The sequence below is a fragment of the Homalodisca vitripennis genome, chromosome 4 (genome assembly GCF_021130785.1).
Source record: "Homalodisca vitripennis isolate AUS2020 chromosome 4, UT_GWSS_2.1, whole genome shotgun sequence".
Lineage (NCBI taxonomy): Eukaryota > Metazoa > Arthropoda > Insecta > Hemiptera > Cicadellidae > Homalodisca > Homalodisca vitripennis.
Window position 1 is genome coordinate 105,827,422 of NC_060210.1, and position 21,390 is coordinate 105,848,811.

Consider the following 21,390-nt stretch of genomic DNA (forward strand, 5'->3'; position numbering starts at 1 on the left):
AAGGCTACATTAATGCAATATAGGTTAATTAAGCTGATAAAAGATGCATTGTTGGTGACGGATAGAATTTGCCCACCAATTTAACTGTCATTAGTAGTTGAGCCATTTTGGTCTGGACAAATAAGTATTCTTTTTAATAATGAGGTATTTATTTTCAAACAAAAAGACACTGGTTGATTTGAGTTCACGCAGGGTGGAGTAAATACCGCGTAAATGTGATGCCGCCCTCTCCCGGTCTCCCCAACAGTGCTCGCTCTATCGGATCATCTGACTGATCCGGCTCAGTTAGTCTCGTTCACTGCTGCGATCCGTTTATTTGAACCGGTCAGTGCAGAATTACTAAGTCTTAGCGCTAGAGCGTGTTATACCTGAGATCGTGTTGATCGAACAAAATGAACGGATGACCGACTGAACGAAAAGATCTGCTTTCAAAAAAGTGAACGAATAGAGGAAGAAATAGCATATCGTATAGAGAATGTATAGATATATAACAATATAAGTATTGTTTCAAGAATCTAGTGTATATCTCTTAAACATACTAAAAAAGTTAATTGTAAGCTATCAGCAACATTAGTAAATGTTTCAAATGTTAATAGTTATGGCAAAGGACTTGGTTGATTGATATGCCTTTGATCTGTCATAAGTAAGGTTATTCCCTCACAATCTTTTTAAAATAAATTGCTACAAATCAAACTTACATATCGCTCGTTTGATAAATAATTTATTTGATAAATAACTACATATTTTAGACATCTAACCAATTAAGTACCCACCACTTTTCATAATACCCAGTCTCCTTTACTCAATCCGTCAAGTTATACAATTACGGTTTTATTCATAATCGGTTAGCAGTGAACGAAAGTAACGACTGAACAATTTTGGAGACCTAGTGTAACCTAACACATAGAATCTATAGTTTTATTTAGTTCTATATGATAAGTTATTTTCTATGTATAAGACTCTTAAAATAAACATAATTCTAATATTATAAGTATTAAAGATTCTTAAAAATAATATATCCGATTTGAAAAAATATCAAATTTATTCAGCTGGCAGGAAAAATAAACTAAACATCCGAGGTAAACGGGTCTTTTGAAACACTCTAATCCGTATCACTCGTTCACCTGACAGATCCATTCCAATTGAACGGGCTAAGACCGAACGACACATCTCTATACTGGCCACTGCCACTGCGCGGCTAGCTAACCTTACAACAAAATGCAAGCTTTATGGATACGTCTATGACTACACGAGTCTGTTCAATTAATATTGTACGCTTAAACTGCGACACTTGTAAGTAGCTACACGAGTAAGTAGCTGCAGTGTAAACAAAACTGTGCGAGCAAGACACGATGCACACAGCTGATAAGCAGAGACAAGAAGATGCTGGTCCAACTCCCCACCACTACTCGCCACAACCCACCCGCCACGCCGGAGGGGGCCCCTCCTGCGCGGTGCTGCTCAGATATTTGTTTTTGCGCAGGTTTCTTTGTGAGCGGTTTATCTATAGTTGTTTACCACACCGAAAGGAGTGCTAGTTACAATACCGTAGCACGTCCATGATTGGCGAGAGTTTATCTTTTATTATTAATATCAACATTATTAAAGTCAAAATAAATTAATACTGTTATTAAATTCATTACTAAACGTTATTTACGGTTCTTGTTGTTGTTGACTTTCGACCGCTGTGAACGTGGTTTATCCATATTGCTATTTGTATTCATGATTAATTAAATTAATTAAAAACTAGCTGTTTCCCGCGGCTTTGCACGCTTTTCGTAAGCTTTGCCTGTGTATGTGAACTTCTGGTTTAATTTGATTATATTTACAACGCCGATGTAGAGTTTGCCTTGTTGCCACGATCAAGAAAATATGTTTATGTTTATAGCCATTGAGCACGTACATGTACTTTATTATAAAGTGGTCTAACACTCCAACTTTACGTTCAATCATAAATGTATCTCAAAGACAAATATACATAACTTAGCGCCTTCAAATAGTGTTTGGCTATGTAATATACGTAACTGTCTCGTAATTGTGCACACAATTGTGCGTAACTGCACAGTTTATAGTGTGCAGGCGCTTTGAAACCTTTTATCTTTTGCAGCGCCGCGCCGCTTGGTGGTGAGTTACATCAATGGGCATAGCTTATAAATCTTCTCCGTGGAAAAATACGTATACATACAAATTTTCATAATGGTCTGTCTAATATTTTGCGATTCCATAAAGGACAAACACACAAACGTTCATTTATATATATATATATAAAACAAAAATTAAATTTGTATCATAAACGCAATCTATATCTATATTTATTTTCAAACAAAAATACACTGGTTGATTTGAGTTCACGATGGGTGGGGTAAATACCGCGTAAATATATATAGATTTTTAACCATTTATGTTGTATGTTTTTTATGTATTGAACTCCAAAACAGATGAGCAATTGGAGTGAAATATTTACAAACTGAAGTGAAAAGATCCTTATTATGATAGTATCAAATTTTAGGTGCTGTGAAACCCAATGTATCAAAATGGTATTTACGCACTTGAAATTGGCTCCGTGTGCATGGTACCAGAAACTATGACCACCAGTTTTCGGTGAGCTAGGGAGGGTATTACAACGCGAAATTGCGGCCTTATTCTGCCAGCCGAAAACAGGTTACCGCAACGTGTTATTTCAGCAACTGTTGCCGACTCTCCATTGTGAAACTCTCGTCCGTCTGTCCACTGTACAACGTTCTTTGAAAAACGTTTTCCAGTGGCTGTTGTTTATAGAGCATTATTGAAATACAATAAATTACTAAACCGGACTTTGTTACTATCATAATGTATTCAAAGTATCATTAAATCTGCTCAATCTCGTTACTATAATTTATCTTGAGACAGTTAAAAGTATATTTTGGTATAATTAAGAACAAACTTTCAGAATTTATCTCACATTATTCATATAATTTTTTATAATTATATAATAATTTATATAAAAAAATATTTTTACACACAAATGTTGGTCCCATTTTTAAAGCATTGCAAATTGTAATAAATCTCTTAACTTCGGTTTTATAATATGACTGTTTAATCATTCATATAAATGTATTGTTGAGAATTAATTATACAATTAAAAATTATTGATATTGATTTACAGTACGCATTAGAATAATTAATTAGAAATAAATAAAACAAAAATCATTTATTTTTTAATTGTATAAGTTTAAGAAATACACATATAATAACTTTACACAATTATGAAACACACGTGAACCTAGTCAAACTGAACAATTTATTTTGTGTTTTAAACATAATTGGACAATTAATTTGGTGTACTAAATATAAAATACATTAGGGCTCTATAAAACTTATATACAAGTTGATATTATCCAGTTGTAGATATATTTCCAACAATTAAATAATAATGGTTACACTACAACTTTGGGTTCGTTATAACCCCATTGTTAACCCCAAAGTTGGGAGTCTTGTTACATTTTGCAATGCTTTAGTGGTCCAATTTGTTTATTAAAAATATTATTTTAATATAAATTATTATAATCATAAAGAATGTCAGCTGAAATGTATTATTACATATTTTTGTATTATATTTCTTATATATTTTTCACCATGTACTAAAAATTAAACATTTAAAATATTGCTGAGCTAGGTGTTCCACAGGGCTCTATACTCAGCCTTTTGCTTTTCCTGATTTACGTTAATAACGTTGATTCATCAGTACAAAAAGGGTAACTCCTCCAGTACGCAGATGACACGACTCTCTGTTTCGAATCAAGGCCAAACCAAGAACTATATAGAAAGATTACGTTCCTTGAGCTCAACAATACAATTAAACAATTCAATGAGCTCAACCTCAAAACTAATCAAACCAAATCTTCATTTATTCAATTATAGTTATCCAACTATAATGGTGGTTGATACTGAGATTGAAGAAGTTTACTCGACAAAATTCCTTGAAATACACCTGGATCGAGGCTTGATTTGGGATTGTCATATAGACAGTATATGCGCAAAGTTGCCCTCAGGCGTTTATATTATGAGGCAACTTTCAAAATACTGCCCAATTCAAGTACTGATGACGGCGTATTTCGGAATATTTTACCCACACTTAACTTACGAATTAATTTGTAGGGATGACGTTCAAGTACAAACCTCTCTAGAGTTTTTATTGTAAAAAAGCAGTAAGAACAATTGCAAAACTGCAAGGAAGAGAGTCGTGCAGGCCAGTATTTCAAAATTTAAAATTGTTGACATTACCTTGCCTCTATATTTTAGAAACATGCATTTTTTACAATCAAAATACGATTCCATAAGAGGGAATGACATTCAACCTTACGAAACTGGAAGCAGGGAGAACTATCGAATGAGTCACAGGGTGGCAGCTCATGAGCGTTTGCCTTCACAGACAAGAGTTCAACTCGTTAACACATTGCCAAATTCAATTACAACTGCTCCAACGCTAAAGGTTTTTAAAACTCGCCTGAAAATATTTTGATCGCAGAAACATTTGATAGTATTGACGAGTTTATAGCACACGATTGGGAGAATGATTTAAAGCCAATGGAGAATGCATTACATACCGACTGACAGTGAGGCTTAAGTGGAATTTATTGAAGTGTATGAGAACTGAGTGAATGGATAAACTGTAAGTGCGAGGGGGAATGAATTAAACATTTTAGCTACAACAAATATGACTTGCCATAACATATCAACATGTTTTTTGCGATGAATAATTTATTATTTATTATTCTTCAAATGGACGGACGCCGGTGTGCGAGAAACTATTTAATAAGCAGGCGAGCGATTTTTACAGAGAACTTAACCCATCCGTCTATTGGATAGATGGGCTTTATACTGTATCCAGGTTAAGCTTACCGTTGTCGGCAAGGTAACGAATGAATTCATTGTTCGTTGTCATCAAGTTGCCAAAATAGCATTAACATGTTGCGGGAACAACTGTTTCCAAGCGGCCACACCTTGTGTATTATGTTACTTTAAATAACACCCATCTCTATGTGCAACAACTATTAATATTGACTTTCCTCTCTGTTTTTTCTTTTTTATTCTATGACATATGGTTAATGTGCAAGTACTCTGTAATTATTCGAAGTACAGTTCCTTCTCTTCTGCCTGTCATTTTTCGTTTCTCTCTCTGGAGCGGACAGATCGGCTATGTCGACTGTTGATAATGTATGAATAAAGTTGACAGCTGAGCGAGACAACCAATCAGGATTATTTAAGTTTTTGTTTAACTGAAGGTGAGTCAAATAATTGTACTTGAATATCTTTAACAATCTAGATACTACAGTTTCTTACAGTGCAACCATTGAAATAAATATAATTTGAGTTTTGGAATGTTAAGTCGCAAGAATTCTTTCCTTCTAATAAGGCCGATCTGTGAATATTTTGTAAGTACCCAATTTTCATGTCATTAAAGCCTTAAAGCCTAACTTATTTGTTTTGAGTATTTTACAGCTATTTAACTTATTACATCTTTTTAAGGTTAAAACGACACAATACAAAACATCTCCTAGTATTATTAACTGGAGTAAGAAGCTTTCAACCATGTCAGATTCAGAAGAAAAGAAAGCTGAGCTGAAGAAAAGATTGACACCTCTACAATATCATGTTACTCAAGAAAAAGGAACTGAGAGGCAAGTAACTGCATTTACTATCCATTCCTGAAATTGTAGTCCAAATGTTTTTAAATTGGCACTGTAGGATAATAATTGTAACTTAAAACTTACTAATTAATCCTTTATTTCTCCAGTGGCAGGCTAAAGGCCTAATTAACTCTTTACTCATAGCCAAATCTTTTGTCACTGCTAATTACTAAGAAATATATGCCTATTGAAAAATTAAGAATTCTTGGTGAATACTAACTTAGTCTCGCATTACATTTTTTTTAATTTTAAAATTTGAATGTGCTAATCTAAGAAGTTAATAGGATTACAGTTCTAATGAACTATAAAGCAATGCAAGGCCTCAAAAATATTTAAAATGAGAGAAAGTCTGTCAATGTAAAACATTTTTAATTCATTCTTCCTAAGATTTACACTAATCAAAGTTAAACAAAAATTTCTCATATTTTTATTTAACCCTGGGACTGACAGTAATTTTATCCTTGTGATGACTGGCCATTTTTTAGTGTTTTGTATTTGTACTATAAAAATTTGGTAAAAATATGTTTTTACTCTACACCTACATGTGTAATAGGGTAGACTTTAATAAGCAGCTTACACTCGTCACTCAGTTGTTTTTATCGAATGGTCTGATGTTTCTATCTGAAGAAATAATTCGTTGTTACGATTTATTTAACTTAGCATATGATTTCAACTTATTAGTTATAGTAATTTTAATGTAAGCAATAAACAGCAAGAAGTAACTAATATTTTGACACTTTGAAAATGGCGATGAATGAGGAAAATGTGTGAGATATTTGTCACAAGTGACAAAATTTGCATAAGTGGCTTCAACATGTGGGTTTGGCTTCTGATAACCCATGGGGAGAATTCTTTCCACCTTTTCACAAGAGCGGTTACGCATTGATATATAGCTGGGCAGTTAATATTATAAGATTTCTTTGATATCTAAATCTAGGCCATAGTTGGTTTTGTTATTTTGAAACGTTAATGTTAAACTTGTGTTTTTAAAAATTATAATGTACGAGATTCTTCTTTCTGTATTTTATTAAAACTTATTGTGCACGAATTGTACATATCGAAGTAGGGTAATATATTGAATTGTCCAATACAAACAACCGAATAACGAGTGTAGGCCACTTATTAACCCTTTTAGGACCAGACCAAAATTTGACATATGCAAAGAAAATTTTTCCGTTTTCTGGCCATGCTCCAAGAACTGTTTATATTAAAAATGTGCGATTTTTCAAGCGTTTGAGAGAAAAATCATATCTTCAGAACTAATTACTGTACAGATTTGTTTTTAGGCTTAAAATGTTTATAATTAAATTGTTCATTGTGAAAAAATAAATTTAAGTCATTATATAGCAAAAAACAATTTGATTTATCTGTTTATCAAATAAAAAAAAGAAAAAAAATTGAATTTGATCTTCAATAACTACCAAAAATAAGAATAAATTATGTGTGGGAAATGGTATTTATTAGTTCTACATATAATTCTCTATAACTGTACAAAATTTGAAAGCCCTGGAATAAAAAATAAAAAGTTTGTAAATTAATTAAATTTTTCTGTAACACTGGTTAAAACACACTTTTCAGCATTAGCCTAACATACAAAACCTTATAGGCTATTAAGGATATTATTCGGTACTTTGGGATTATACCGACCACACCAGTATGAAGAATACAAAAATATACATTAATAGAAACAAACATGATAGAACGAAAAAACAACTCTTTAATTACAAAATTACAAACTTACAACGATTATCAATTGTTAATGGGGTCAGATTCCGTTATATGCCCCCAACGCTTAAACTTTTTTCAATGAACTTAGAACGTTATAAAACGATGTAGTTGAGTAACAGCACTAACATTCCATCAATAAACAAGCATTTCCAGGTATTGTGATCAGTATTGTTGTCGCTGTTATCTTATCTTTCTCGAGAATCCCGATTACGGCAGGCCGCGCGGCATCACATGATTATTTAAGTTTTTTGCACAGTACATAAAAACAAGTTTTGTGTATTTTTTTCAATAAAGAGTTTAGTTTTTATTGAATTTTTGTGTTTGTAGAAATGTAGGGGTAAAACACGGAAGTACAACAAAGCGACGCACCAGCTGAACGGGCGGCGAGACTCTGCAATCACGTTATCTACTAGACCGCTCGACTTTGACCTCTGTCTGAGGATGGGGAGGGGTTTGCAATAAGTCAATTCCTGTTTTATATTGACGAAATATTGTTCTACGCTAATCTAGTAATCAGTAGAAGCAAAATGTCAAATAACGATTCATGTCTGGGTGTGGTCGGTATAATCCTAAAGTACCCTGACAACATTACGATGCAACATGGCCCTAAAATATTTTTTTTTCACCAAGCTGATGATTCCAAAGACGTTTAAAATTTGATATCATAGTAAGAAACATACAGGGAATAGAAAAATAGTACAGTACATTTATTCCATGTAGAAGATTAAAATATCTCTTAAAAAATATGAAAAGTTTGCCGGCGATAAATCAGACGGCTGGTCCTTTTCGCATAGTACGCCGCCGCCGATAAATCAGACGACTCGTCCTTTTCGCATAGTACGCCGCCGGTGATAAATTAGACGGTTGGTCCTTAAAGGGTTAAAGTCTCACAATGTAATACAGTACATTATTTTTTCAGGAAAATGTGGAGATTATAATGGTACAAAAATATAATGGTTGAACGTTACTTTAGAAACGTCAGCTATAAAGATCTCAAACCATTTTTATAAATGTCTAAAAATAGTATGTTTTTATTCCCTGAAACAATTTTTAAAAATTGTCACGATCCATAAAGGCACAATAAATTTGAACTTTTAGGTTACATTTCAAATAGTTCAACAGTCTAGGAGACTGCGGGGAAGGGGGGGAGATCAACTAACAGAAACTGGGTGGGGGTGGGATGTAGCTAAGGAGGGGTAGGCATTGGTGGAGGGGATAATTGAGATATTAACACTCAATCCAACAAAGTAGAAGAAATTTTAGAGGTCCGAGCTTTTTTAACAGTTTCTACCTCTATGATGAAGATTGATTGATGATTAGTCATCAAATACTACTACCTCTTTGTTGCCGTGTGTTCCTATATCTAGACGTGTTTACAACATTCTCTACCAATGCACATCTCATTTTAAATAACTATTTTTAGCTATTTCGTGATTGGTCAGACTTTTCTGCATTGTATTTTCCAAAATAAAGACGTGTTTTAGTGTTGCCATTAGCCGTTATGGGTCATTCCAGATCAAATCATCCAGAAAATTTTAGATTTGTCACTAACCATCTCAAATTTTGATGAAACTGTACATTTTTAATCCTTCCATATAGATGAGGAAATGTACACAATTTTATATTTCTACCTCAACTTGTTTTTGTTTTATAGGCGGTTAAAGTTTGGGCAAAATGATCATTTCTACATATTCCGAGGGGCAGGGTACGATAAGCGGACCCGGTTTTTCGTATCATTAAATGTAATCATCAATACCTAATATTTGCATCTCAAATCCTAGACTATCGATATATAAGTATCTATAGTCCTCAATAACAACCATATGTTTTAAATTAAAATATGAATTTAATATTTACAGTGATCAAAGAAATTATTATAACCAAAATTAGGAAAACTGAAGACGACCTTATTTGCTCCTATTACAATTGTTTCTTTCCCACAAATTTCACATAATAGGTTTTTCGGTACGAGTCCAACATGTTGAAGCCACGAAAAACATGTCATCATCTTACAAAGCAATGTCGTGTAGTTTTCTAAAATTGAAAATGTTACTTATGTAAATTTGAAATATTACCCTACACGTATTATGTGAAAGTGTTTACAGCAGCTGTTGATATAGATTATTTAAGTTAATTGTTCAAAATAATTAATCAGTTTCGATTGATTATATCAATGATTATGATTAAGTAATATCGTTTACCAATTTCGATATAAAAAAACCGGGTCTGCTTAACGTAGGTTACCCTATTCCGAGAACTCCAGACAAGCTTGTACTTTCAATTAAAGAAAATTTTTGTGTTCATTATTTATAGGGTGCTTTTATGACAAAAAAGGTGTTTTACTAAAATCGCAATATCTTAAAAAGTGATAATCCAAGTATTTCTCTTTTAAAATGATCTACATAAAGCGTAGAATCACATAAAAAAATAAAATTCATGTTTTTGCGTGCTTCAGTATATAAAAACATTTTAAAAATAAAAAGTCTTTATTGAAAAATAGTTTTAAGTTTGGAACTTTTAACAAAAGTAAAGCCTAATAAAACAAGTAATAACTTTAGTTAGTTAAAATTAAAAGTTTAAGTATAACACTAACAAAATATTGTTACAGATGCAGATATTTTAATGTAGCTATATTTTAATATTACTCATAATGAAAATAATAATCTTAAACTATTATTAGTACCTAGCCCAAGCGCACTTACTTGTTTATATTATTTTTCTCTATTTGATTTATTTTAATTATGTTTGAAATTTTACTACCTTAATTTATTGTGTCGTCTAGTTCATCCCTGGGTAGGCCGCTTTTTTAAGTCAGATCATGTATAAGGAATTTTGGGTACGGTGGAAACGGGCATTTACTTCAACTGAGCTAGAATTTAGGTACTATCTCGTGGATGGTTTTCTCTTTTTGTCAGATGTGTTGGGTGTTGCCACCAAAACCTTCCGTTGTAATTTTTGTTATTATTTAGGCTTTCCTCCCTTTTATATCTATTATACTATTATCCTATATATTTATTTTCTTATTTTAAGTTGAAATTTTGACAAATAGTGTAGAGTGGCTAAAGTAAACAATTACCTTTTACTATTATTTATCGCCATCTGATTTTGACTTTTGAAAATCAGGATATTTTTTCTTCAGTTTAAACAGTGACTGTTAAAATAAAATTTGTAACTATAATATTGGAATGTTTTTGTATTCGATAGAATAGGTATTTCTAATTAATAATTTGATTTGATTGTGATGGTGGTTGCTTATTACAGTGCAGCCAAGAAAAACTAACCAAACTAACTACCTGATTATCTAAAGCACATGTTTAGACCTACCCTACTGGAGAACTAACCACCGTATCCAAAGGCCTATTATCCTAGTCAAGATCAGATGCTGTATTTAAGAGATTACTATAATACGCAGGAGGGATTTTCACTTTTTTTAAGGAAATTTAACCCTTCGCACACCACTAATAAATCCATTAACTTCCAAGACAAGTTAACATTTTTTGTTTCTTAAGTTCAAAGCTAAATTTTATTATAATTAAATGAAGAAAGGTGAAAGCAATAAGTATAAAACAGGGCATTTTACTTATAATGAGCGTACTTATTGATAAAGATAAAAATAAATTATTGTTTTATTTCAAATACATTTCAATTGCATTGTAAAATTTAATTATACTGAAATAAATTTTAAGTTTAAACACATTTTACTGTAAAATAAGATAAATATTTATTTCAAACTAATCGCAACACTACCAGAAGATGAAGAATAATAACAAAATACGTAGTAGACGCGCACTCACGGCAACCGAGAAAGCAGTAATACACGTCACGGATGTGTTTGGTTATGGCTCTGTAGGAGACTCACGAGCAGGTGGTCGGAGTTAGACAAACGGCGATCCCCTTCCCCTGCCACAGAGTGAAGGTCGTTTATAAATATTTCATTGGCAACCATAATAAGAACGAAGCGTGCATCGGGCATTTCAAAGGCCTTCTGTAAACTAAAAAACTCTTCAAGAGACATAATCTTAATATCGGATATAAATTGTATTTGGCATTTTGGTCAAACTCTCCATTCTAATATATCCATCTACGGTATGGTATTATGGTATGGGTTAAAAAATGTGTGCCCTTCCTCACTTTTATTTATTGAATATTGCAATCCTATTTATTTCTTAATCACTTTCCACTTGAACAATTCAATAACTACAAAGTGAGTCTAGTACCTAGTACCAAAATCTTAACTCTTATATCAATAGGTGTTCCACATTGCGGCACAGAGCACTAGTTTTCTTTCACTCCCGTGAATGAGGCTGACTTGCTGGCTGCGATTGTGATGATGACTAGCAACGCAGTCGGGCCGACAATTCTTTGTGCTTTTTAAAAGATACTTTGCCTGTTTTAGTTATGATCTTTAATCAATCCCTACATTCTTCCTTGTTTTCTAATACATGGGAAATACACCATTGTATGGTCTTTGAAAAAAATTCTCCTAATCTGTGTGATCTCTGGCCAATCAGTATCCTTCCCTGTCTTTCCAAATGTCTCAAAAGAATTTTCCATCAGCAATTCACCTACTATCTTAAGAGCCACAATATCCTGACTGAATTTCAATCTGGATTTCGCTCAAATTTTAGCACACGTTATTGAAAGTTGCTGATGATATAAGTCTGTCAATGGACAAAAGGCAAGCAACAATTTAAAGATTCTTTGATTTTTCCAAGGCCTTTGACTGCATTTATCACTCTCTTCTCCTGATCTTATAAAACAATTATGGCTTCTCTGATGGTTGTAACTGGATTAACTCATATCTTACAGGACGACAACAATGTGTGAAAGAGGGGGATAGAGCATCTGACTGGAGGCTTGTTACTCATGGCGTTGGTTCTGTTCTGGGTTTCTTCCTTTTTTTACTTTACATTGACTATGTAACATCAATAATTACACATTCAAATTTCCATTTATATGCCAGCAATTTAAAAATATATAGACACTTTCAAACTGATGATAAATACACTATCGTTTCACTAATGAATTCTGACATTGGATCAATTGTTTCTTGGGCAAAGCAACATGGGTTGAAGATAGAACTAAAACCGTGGTTATAAGTACCACAAGACTCATTAATTTTATTGGCAATGTACCGAAACTTAAACAATCACAAACTCGAATATCTAGACAGAACTAAAAATCTTGGCTAATTATGAACACACATTTGAAATGGCCTAATCAAATAACCACAACTTGGAACAGAGTATTTGCCAGTATTCACTGTTTATAACGGTTTGCTCTGTACCTGCTACTCAATGTCAAAGTTATGTTGGTTAAGATTCTTGTGTTTCTTCATTTCAACTATTGTGACATAGTGACAAATGACTGACGAGCAGGTTTCAGCAAGCCCAAAACTACTGTATTAGATTTATTTTCATTCTTGGACGTTCTGAGCACGTTTCTCCTTATTTCCAACAATTATTTCTCCTGAATCTTTTACAGCTTCGTGAGTACCATATCTTCACCCTTTTACACTCAATCATCAAGTTAAAGTCTCCTAGTTACCTATCCGACAATTTTAGTTTCATATCTAAAATTAGTGCGCGACCCTCAAGTCAAGGAGCTTCCCTTATTGCTATTCCTGTCCACCATTCATATTTGGTTGCTTGACTACTTTATACACTTTTTATATTTGGTATTAGGATTTATACATAATTACAAAGCATAAACATGAAAATTCAATTTTTCTGTATCTTTTCTTAGCAGTAATTTTTATTTTACGATCCCTGCAGAGTGTTGTTTCCATTAGCGGTAATATACATTAACCTAGGTTTTAAAATGCTGTAATTCCCTTGTAGAGAAATATCAAAAAATAGTTTTACAGCAATGTAACATGCAATAGAATAATTTATTTTTATAAAATGGCATGTATTAGAGTGGTGATTTTTATTTTTCAAGAACCAATTTTTCAAAAGTTTAGGTTATTTGGGATTTAAAATTTTTTGAATTATCCAAGATTTAAAAATGTGATACAACCATTCAAATCAAATTAAACTCAAAACATATAAAATTCTTTATTGCCTTGGACCGTTATCTGCCTCTGGTTTGTGCCTGCATGTCTTCTCTGAAAGTAAAATCCTGCAAATTAGATTTAGAAATTTGAGTACTATTATATTAATTTATATAAGTTAAAATTTGTTGTTTGGAAAGTGGTCGACAATGATCCAAGTGTCCACATAATAGCCTATACCAGTCAAGTTTACAAAATAGTTTAATTTCTAATCAAGCGACTCAAAAACTAAAGTTATTCAAAATTGTGTTGTTCCAGCTATAATTCAATTTCATGCTGAAAGAAGTAACGTTGAATAGTTGGCAGCACTGAGTTTACACGATTTTTGTTTATTGTCTATCACTTTCATTGAAGGTATACTTAAAATTTACAAATTAGCGAAAATAGGTTATAGATAAGGATTTTTAGTTACTTTTGTTCATACCATCATGATAAATGTAATTTTCATCCATAATTTAGACACTTAAAAGTATTCCATTTCACTATGTTTTGTAATAGTTAGTTACGTTTTTGTTAAGCTTGTGAGGTTAAGTTTGACTATCTATCATATTTACATACTACTTGCTTAACTTTGAAAAATATAAAAACATCTGTTACATATAGCAATGTAACTGAGGCCTTGAAAATCTGAATGGCGGCTGAAAACAATTAGCAATGCTATACTACATTTAGTGTAAATATATTACATGTTTTTAGTAGGCATCACCAAATAGTAGCAGCAACAATGGTATATTTTTAAAATCTAAAATAAACCCCTATTTTCCATTAACCCTTTCAGGGCCAGGACTAAACATGAGATGTTGCAAAATTTTTTCACATCTCATATCCCCTTGTGACTAGTCAAAAGTGCCAGGCTAAAATTGGTGATTTTGCAGTCTCTTAGATTAAAATTTATAATTTTTCATACAAAATTAGAGAATGACCTAAAAGTTGCACCAAATTACTCGTATAGATATATACTATCAAAAAATATATATAGATGTAGTTTTAAGTAATTTAAAACTAAAAAAATAATGTTTTAATAGATTACATAAAAAAAATTTATTTTAAAATTTTTTTGCAAATAACTAAAAAAGGGAAAAATATTTTTACTGTGCGAAGCTATTTTATTATATTGTACATTTAGAAAGGAACAACCATACAAAATTTTGTGTTATTTCTATCATAAATAAAATGTTTTGACACATTTTGTATAAATATGCATAATTGTACTTCGCAACATTTTATAAGTGTTTAAAGCAATTGACTCTTACATTGCAAGAAACTTAAAATAAATATTCACATTATGGATGTACCGGTAAACAGGTGATTGTAGGATCCCTAAACAGTTTCAATACAGTTAAAAAACACTATTTACCAAGAAATATTTACACAATTTTATTTGAAAGTTATTTACACTTTTTCTATTTACAAATATGCTACTTACAATTTCACTCCCGTGAGATCGCAAATTGTCAGTCATTGTAACTACTACACACAATAGCTAAGCACGTAACAACTAACACTAACTAATATTTACAACCACAAAATAAAATAATGAAGAAGAATCCAGCATACAATAGTACGATTACACTAAAACATAACGAATTAACAACAAAAGATCGAGTCAACTGATAAAAGTCACGTGACAATTACGAAATAAAAATGCATAGACCTCCAAAATAAAAATGATATTCATATTAATTATCTACAAATATACCAGGGAATAAAAAAACATAAAACTTTAATCATTTGACGTCATATTTATTTAAGAAAACAACGAATATCAAGGAGAGAATATTGCCGTCTGGGGCTTTTCGCATATGTCACTGATGGCAATATTTTGCCGCCTGGTACTTTTCAGACGCGATCTATGGCGGCAATATATTGCCCCCTGGCCCGGAAAGGGTTAATACATCAGATGATGTTGTCAACAGTCCTATTATTTGACTTAACTGTACAGACACTACATCATTTTAATGAACGTAGAAAAGAACAAATTGTTCTTACTGCAACCTTTTAGGAATATCACGATAAATCTTATTAATTTTTAGGTTTCTTATTAATTTATAGGTAACAAACCTCTTTAATCATTTCAATCTCGGGTTCTTCAGTACTAGCTACCCTCCTGACCAGGTATTTATTTTAAATAAATAAATAAAAATGCCTTTATTCATTCGAGCGTTTCTCAGATACACTGATTTTCAGAGCAACTCATGCCACGCTTATACATTACAAATTCTACATTTAAAACTATAACAACAATCTTAATCTGAAAAGTATTTAACTTAACTATGCGACAGAATAAATAAATAACAATAAATATATCAACACCTACGTAAAATCTTAATTACTAATTAAAAAATCCTACAGAGATAAAAGATAAAATTTATTTATATTTTTTTATAACTTCAGAAGATATGTCTTTGAAACATGGAGGGAGGAAATTGTACACCATTGGGCCAAAGAACGAAAAACTTCTTCTGATCTCCCTTGTCACTCTGTGAAAGTGATGTTCCCGGTCATGGCGGATGCTTCGTTGTGAGACCTCCTCCCGGTATGTTACTCACTCAAGTACTGAGGCTCCTTGAGGGAAAGAACCTTGTGGATCATACAACAAACTAGTAAACATCCTGCATACGGTTGCTGTAGGTAGTATATTTAAGGCCTGTCAATAACCAGACACGTGAGCGTGTAAGATTGAAAATGAACCATTTAGCACTGTTCTGGAGTTTTTATATTCACTCAGTGTGACCTCTTGAGATGCTATTGCTATATGCAGGATAGCAGTAAAAAAACTGATAGGACCAGTGATTGTATGAGCTACAGTATTGCTGTCTTTGGCAGTAGATTCTGGAAAGGCCCATGAGCCCGCCTACGGCACGCTCAGCGTGCGTGACATGGATAGCGTATGTGTGACATGGTCAGTGAAAGTGAGTTTGCTGTCCAACATAAGTCCAAGAATTTTGACATTTTTAAAGACTGCCTAACTCCTTCCACCCAGCATAACCCTCACACCACTCTCATTAACAGTACACAAATATTTGTTGTGTTAAATATATATATTCTGGTCCTTTTTGACATTTTTAGTGAAATAGCTATTTCATATATTAAAAAAGTATATAATAAATGTACTTGCTATTCAATTTCATTATTCATTATTGTTTAATGTCGACTATTTATTTATTACAGGAAATTCGCTTGATAGGTCGGCTGTAAGATTTTTACCATACAATCGCGATCTCTTCATCAGATCAAGAAAGAGGAAATCACTCAACGACCAAGAAGTTCAATCGCTTCCCAAATGCCCTGTACTGTATGGGTTAACAATTTAAAGAAATATAAAATATAACATTTTTATATTTAAGGCTTCAAAGTCTGAAAGCCGCTATAACTTATTTAACACTATACATAGGAGGGGGTACCCAAAAAAAAACCGGAATTATTTTATAAAAATTATATATTATCAAATTTTTTACAATACGACCTTATCTCCTTCAAAACAATCTCCATTACAACTAATACACTTATCCCAACGGTATTTCCATTGATCAAAACATTTTTTGTAGTCATCTTCGTTTTTTTCTTAACCTCTTCAACGCTGTCAAATCGTTGACCTTTCAAGCCTCTTTTCATGTGTGGAAATAAAAAAAAGTCGCATAGAGCGAGGTCAGGCGAGTAAGGGGCAGCGGAACCATGCCGTTTTTGGCTAAAAACTGCCTAACTGAGATGGCTGTGTGTGCCGGTGCGTTGTTGTGGTGGAAGAACCAGTCTCCAGTCTGCCACAAATCGGGTCTTTTCTGGCGAACACTGTTGCGCAATTTTCTTAAAATCTCCAAATAAAATGTTTGGTTGACAGTCTGACCTGGAGGAACAAACTCAGAATGAACAATGCCTTTAGCATCAAAAAAGCAAATCAACATGGTTTTGATGTTTGATTTGACTTGCCGACATTTTTTTGGACGAGGTGAAGATGGCGACTTCCATTGGCTTGACTGTTGATTCGTTTCTGGGTCATAGCACCATGACTCATCACCAGTAATTACCTTTTCCAGAAAATCGGGATCATTTTCGAGATGTTCTTTCAGAAGGCGGCAAGTTTCAACTCGATGTGCCTTTTGATGGTCAGTCAGAAGTCGAGGAACAAATTTGGCAGCAACCCTTTTCAGTCCTAAATCTCCTGTTAAAATTCGCTGAACCGAGCTCCAAGTTAACCCACTACTCTCTGATAGTTCCTCAATTGTCTGTCGACGGTCGGTGAGCACAAGTTCACGAATTTTCTCAACATTTTCGTCCGTTCGAAAGGTTGATGGACGTCCAGAACGAGGTTTGTCTTCAATCGACATGTCGCCATTTTTAAATCGAGCGAACCACTTGTAGACCTGAGTTTTCCCCATAGCATCATCTTTGTAAGCTGTATTCAACATTTAAATAGTTTCTGCAGCATTTTTACCAAGTAAAAAACAAAATTTCACAGCTGCACGTTGTTCACTTAAACTTGCCATGACAAAAAACGAAACAAGAACAAAACAGGGTTAGCGAAAACAGTCACTACGAACGAATAGAATGCACTAGGACAACGGAACTGGGGTCACTGAGCTCGCAATGGGTTGCGCGACACACGCCTAGCGGCAGGAATGTGTACTACACGCTGCAGGCTGCCAGCAATACAATTCCGGTTTTTTTTTGGGTACCCCCTCGTATTTGCTTTATACTACTTAGTACTTGCCATGATTTCAGCATTAAAAACATACTCTCAACAACACAATGAGTCCTTTCTTTTTGCTTTATATCGCTTAAATATGGGAGATACATACTTCACAAAAGAGCTCCATCCAATTAACCAGCTGAAATCCAAAATAATATACATGAAAACTCATTTGTCTTTTATCAGGTGCAAAATTGAGTGCACTACAATGATATACACACGATCGTAAAGCACGGTGTAGCGACAGAGTTTTCTAGACATAACACAGTCATTGTTAAAAGAATCAACTCTGTGATCAAAAGTTTCAGATCTCGGATAGTGCATTGAGCGGAAGGTGAAATGGAACTAAACAAAACATTCTCATTGAACTACCCCTTTTCACCATAGCAATGTTATGTGATTTGTACCCTAATGTGTTGCTTAAAGTATAATAGCCTACCGTATGTAATGAAACCAGCAGAGTCAATCAAATTAGATATATATATATATATATATATATATATTACCAACATTTCAACTTTATATTAACCAATTTTCTAATTGATAGCGTGAAAACAATGTATAGAAACTAAACATTTAAACTTCAAATACTTGCTATAATTAATTACTAAAAAGAAAACTATAGAAACAAAAGCTTAAACTAACTGAATTATTTAAAATGAATACAGGTTCATTTACAGTGCAGAATAAATGCTTTTTTGGTTACTATGAAATTCCAATTATGCTAGAAATTGAACATTTAATAATAATTTAAATAGAAAACTTGTCAGTAACTGTTTAGCTTATAATCATCCAATTTTCTTCTAAGTACCAACATCTTGAAAGTTTATTATCACTGGTTGTAGAGAATTGCCGTAAAACATATTTTATGTCTGGTGCAGTTGTTTCAAATCTGATTTTGTTGAAACAAACATAATCAACAAATATTGAATTTATAATAAAAGTGCTTAAAAGGGGTATCCTTGAATCTTTTATGCAAGCAACATGCAGTTTTGAGGTATTTTGGTGAAACACATTAAAAATATTGCAAAATTGTTATGGTAGCCATAACATTTTTATGCAGTTATTTTATAACAAAGTTAATGTGATTTATCAATTAGTTGTTATCTGATGGAATGCCTTTTACATAATTTTTAAAGGATGAAATAGTATATTTTGTGTCTTGTGCATTAAAAAAATTCTATTAGTACCTATATTTATTTAACTTTAAAAATTAAAATGATCACCATTTATAATTGTTACAAAGTAGAAACATGCAGTAATATTTCACACTGAAATAAATCCTGTTAATTATTGTACATGTATCAAATTTTAAGTTGATATACCTCAAGAGGTTTAAAAGATGTGTTAAATTCTATAGATAACAAAACATAGATGGAAAGATTGGGTCATAGGACAAATGTTCATGGAACTTTTTTGTTTATTTTCACAAGTACAATACCATCCTAAAGTATTGGAAAACATAAACTAGTGTAGTAAGATATTATAGGTACTAGTAAACAATATAATAACAACTGCAAATTATTTACCCTACACATTCTTTCTACTAAATACTGTACATGTACATATGGATCCTGGCACGCCATCTTCTGTAGATTCAAACAATGCTGATTATTGCATAGATTTTTATTTTGTTTTAATATTTTGGCACCAAAAGTGTTAAATTGGTGCTTGAATGTGATATTTTAACTAAACTGTGTATCTTTCTTTCTTGTTTCCAGAGCCTTTACAGGAAAGTATAACAAGTGCTCCGAAGCTGGCACATACAGCTGTGTTGTATGTGACCAGCCATTGTTTTCCTCACAGACCAAATTTGAGTCTTCATGTGGCTGGCCAGCATTTAACAATGTTTTAGATCAAGGAAAAGTGAAGCTGACTAAGGACACTTCAAATGGTGAGTTCAGTGGTAGTGATAAAGTGTGTTTGATTAAAGTAGTTTGCACGGTAACATATTAACTCTATTTAAAAACATATTCATTTGGAATTATGTTACGCTAGAAGTTTTATTATATTATATTTTAGTGTTTTAAACACATATATATTAAAAGAAGTCCCTGTTTTGCCATATCAAGTTATTTACTTCTTATCTTCAATGTTTTCAACTATGTGCTTATGGTTGGTTTTTTTTGTCTATTTGAAGAAATACGTTCAAAAATTATAGAATCAAGCATTTAATCAAAGGTGGTTTAAATAGATAAGTTTAGATCAATTACAGAAGAGTTATTATAAAGCTGCTTAAAGCTAATGTGCACAATAGTGTGGCCTCAAGTGCACAGTTATTCCTGACACTGATTATTTTTTCGAAACAAACGAGTTTTTTACCTTTTTTATAGCTTTAGGCAAGTTAACACATTTGTAGCTTCGAATACATTGTGTAGCTGAATTAAAAGACTGAAATGTTGTCTTTCTGTTTTAAAAGGCTGTTTTAACTTAAAATAGCACATATATACTTTTATTACAGTATTTTTTTTTTGTACTTTGCCAATAGTTCTTAAGTTTGTAAACAGCACTAAATAACCAAGGTAGAGATATCAACAATTGGCTTTGAATAAGTGATCGCAAAGGTGTGTACCAGACAGCAACACACATCAGACTGGGCAATAGTCCTCGCAGTACGTGTGATCACTGTTAGGAAGCAGTAAATGTCTTTTAGTAGTATGAAACTAGCGCTGAGGGCAGTTGGCTGAATATGTACAACTGTGCTCAGCAGTTCAATATATTCTGTGCTGTCACTTTCTTGTAATTCTTTGAATTTATTAGTGCAAAAGTTATTTTTAATTATTTTAACAAATTCACAATTTTTTATCGTTTTTTAAGATGTTTGGCAACATTTTAAATTAAATCTTCTAGTAGAAAGATACTATAACAGAAAAAATCATTTTCTTTGTTTTGATATGCAAGAAATCAATGGATTTTTATGTTATAATAGTATTAAGTTTAAAATAATTATTTCTGAATCGACAAACTGTAGTTATTGTATTCTTAGGGTGTGTATTTTGTAACTCTCTAAGCATTGTATAACAACATCTTACTTAACTCAAGAGTGCATATGAGTAACTGAAGATCCAAAAGATTAAAACAGGCCTAACTGGTACTAAACTTGTAAAAATCATCTCAGAGTTTTTTAATTCTGAGGTTGAAGAGACAAAATTAGTCTTTTATAATTGCCAGATTTTCTTGCTAGAGTCCCCTAGATAACCATTTATAAACTACCTATGATGTCAGTTTGTGATTGCAGTATATAATATGTGATA

At 32.6% G+C, this 21,390-nt stretch overlaps 1 protein-coding gene across 5 annotated transcripts in view; it reads left to right on the forward strand.

The window, feature by feature from the left end:
- Window positions 1–5,103: 5,103 nt before the first annotated feature.
- Window positions 5,104–21,390, forward strand: part of LOC124359898 (methionine-R-sulfoxide reductase B1) — a 30,321-nt gene continuing 14,034 nt past the window's right edge. For 4 of the 5 annotated variants that reach the window (XM_046813023.1, XM_046813020.1, XM_046813022.1 and 1 more), the window contains exons 1-3: window positions 5,271–5,414; window positions 5,509–5,660; window positions 19,858–20,030. In XM_046813023.1, the coding sequence (XP_046668979.1) occupies window positions 5,361–5,414; window positions 5,509–5,660; window positions 19,858–20,030 (379 nt within the window). In that variant the 5' untranslated portion in view covers window positions 5,271–5,360. The other variant, XM_046813025.1, reaches the window with a different exon arrangement.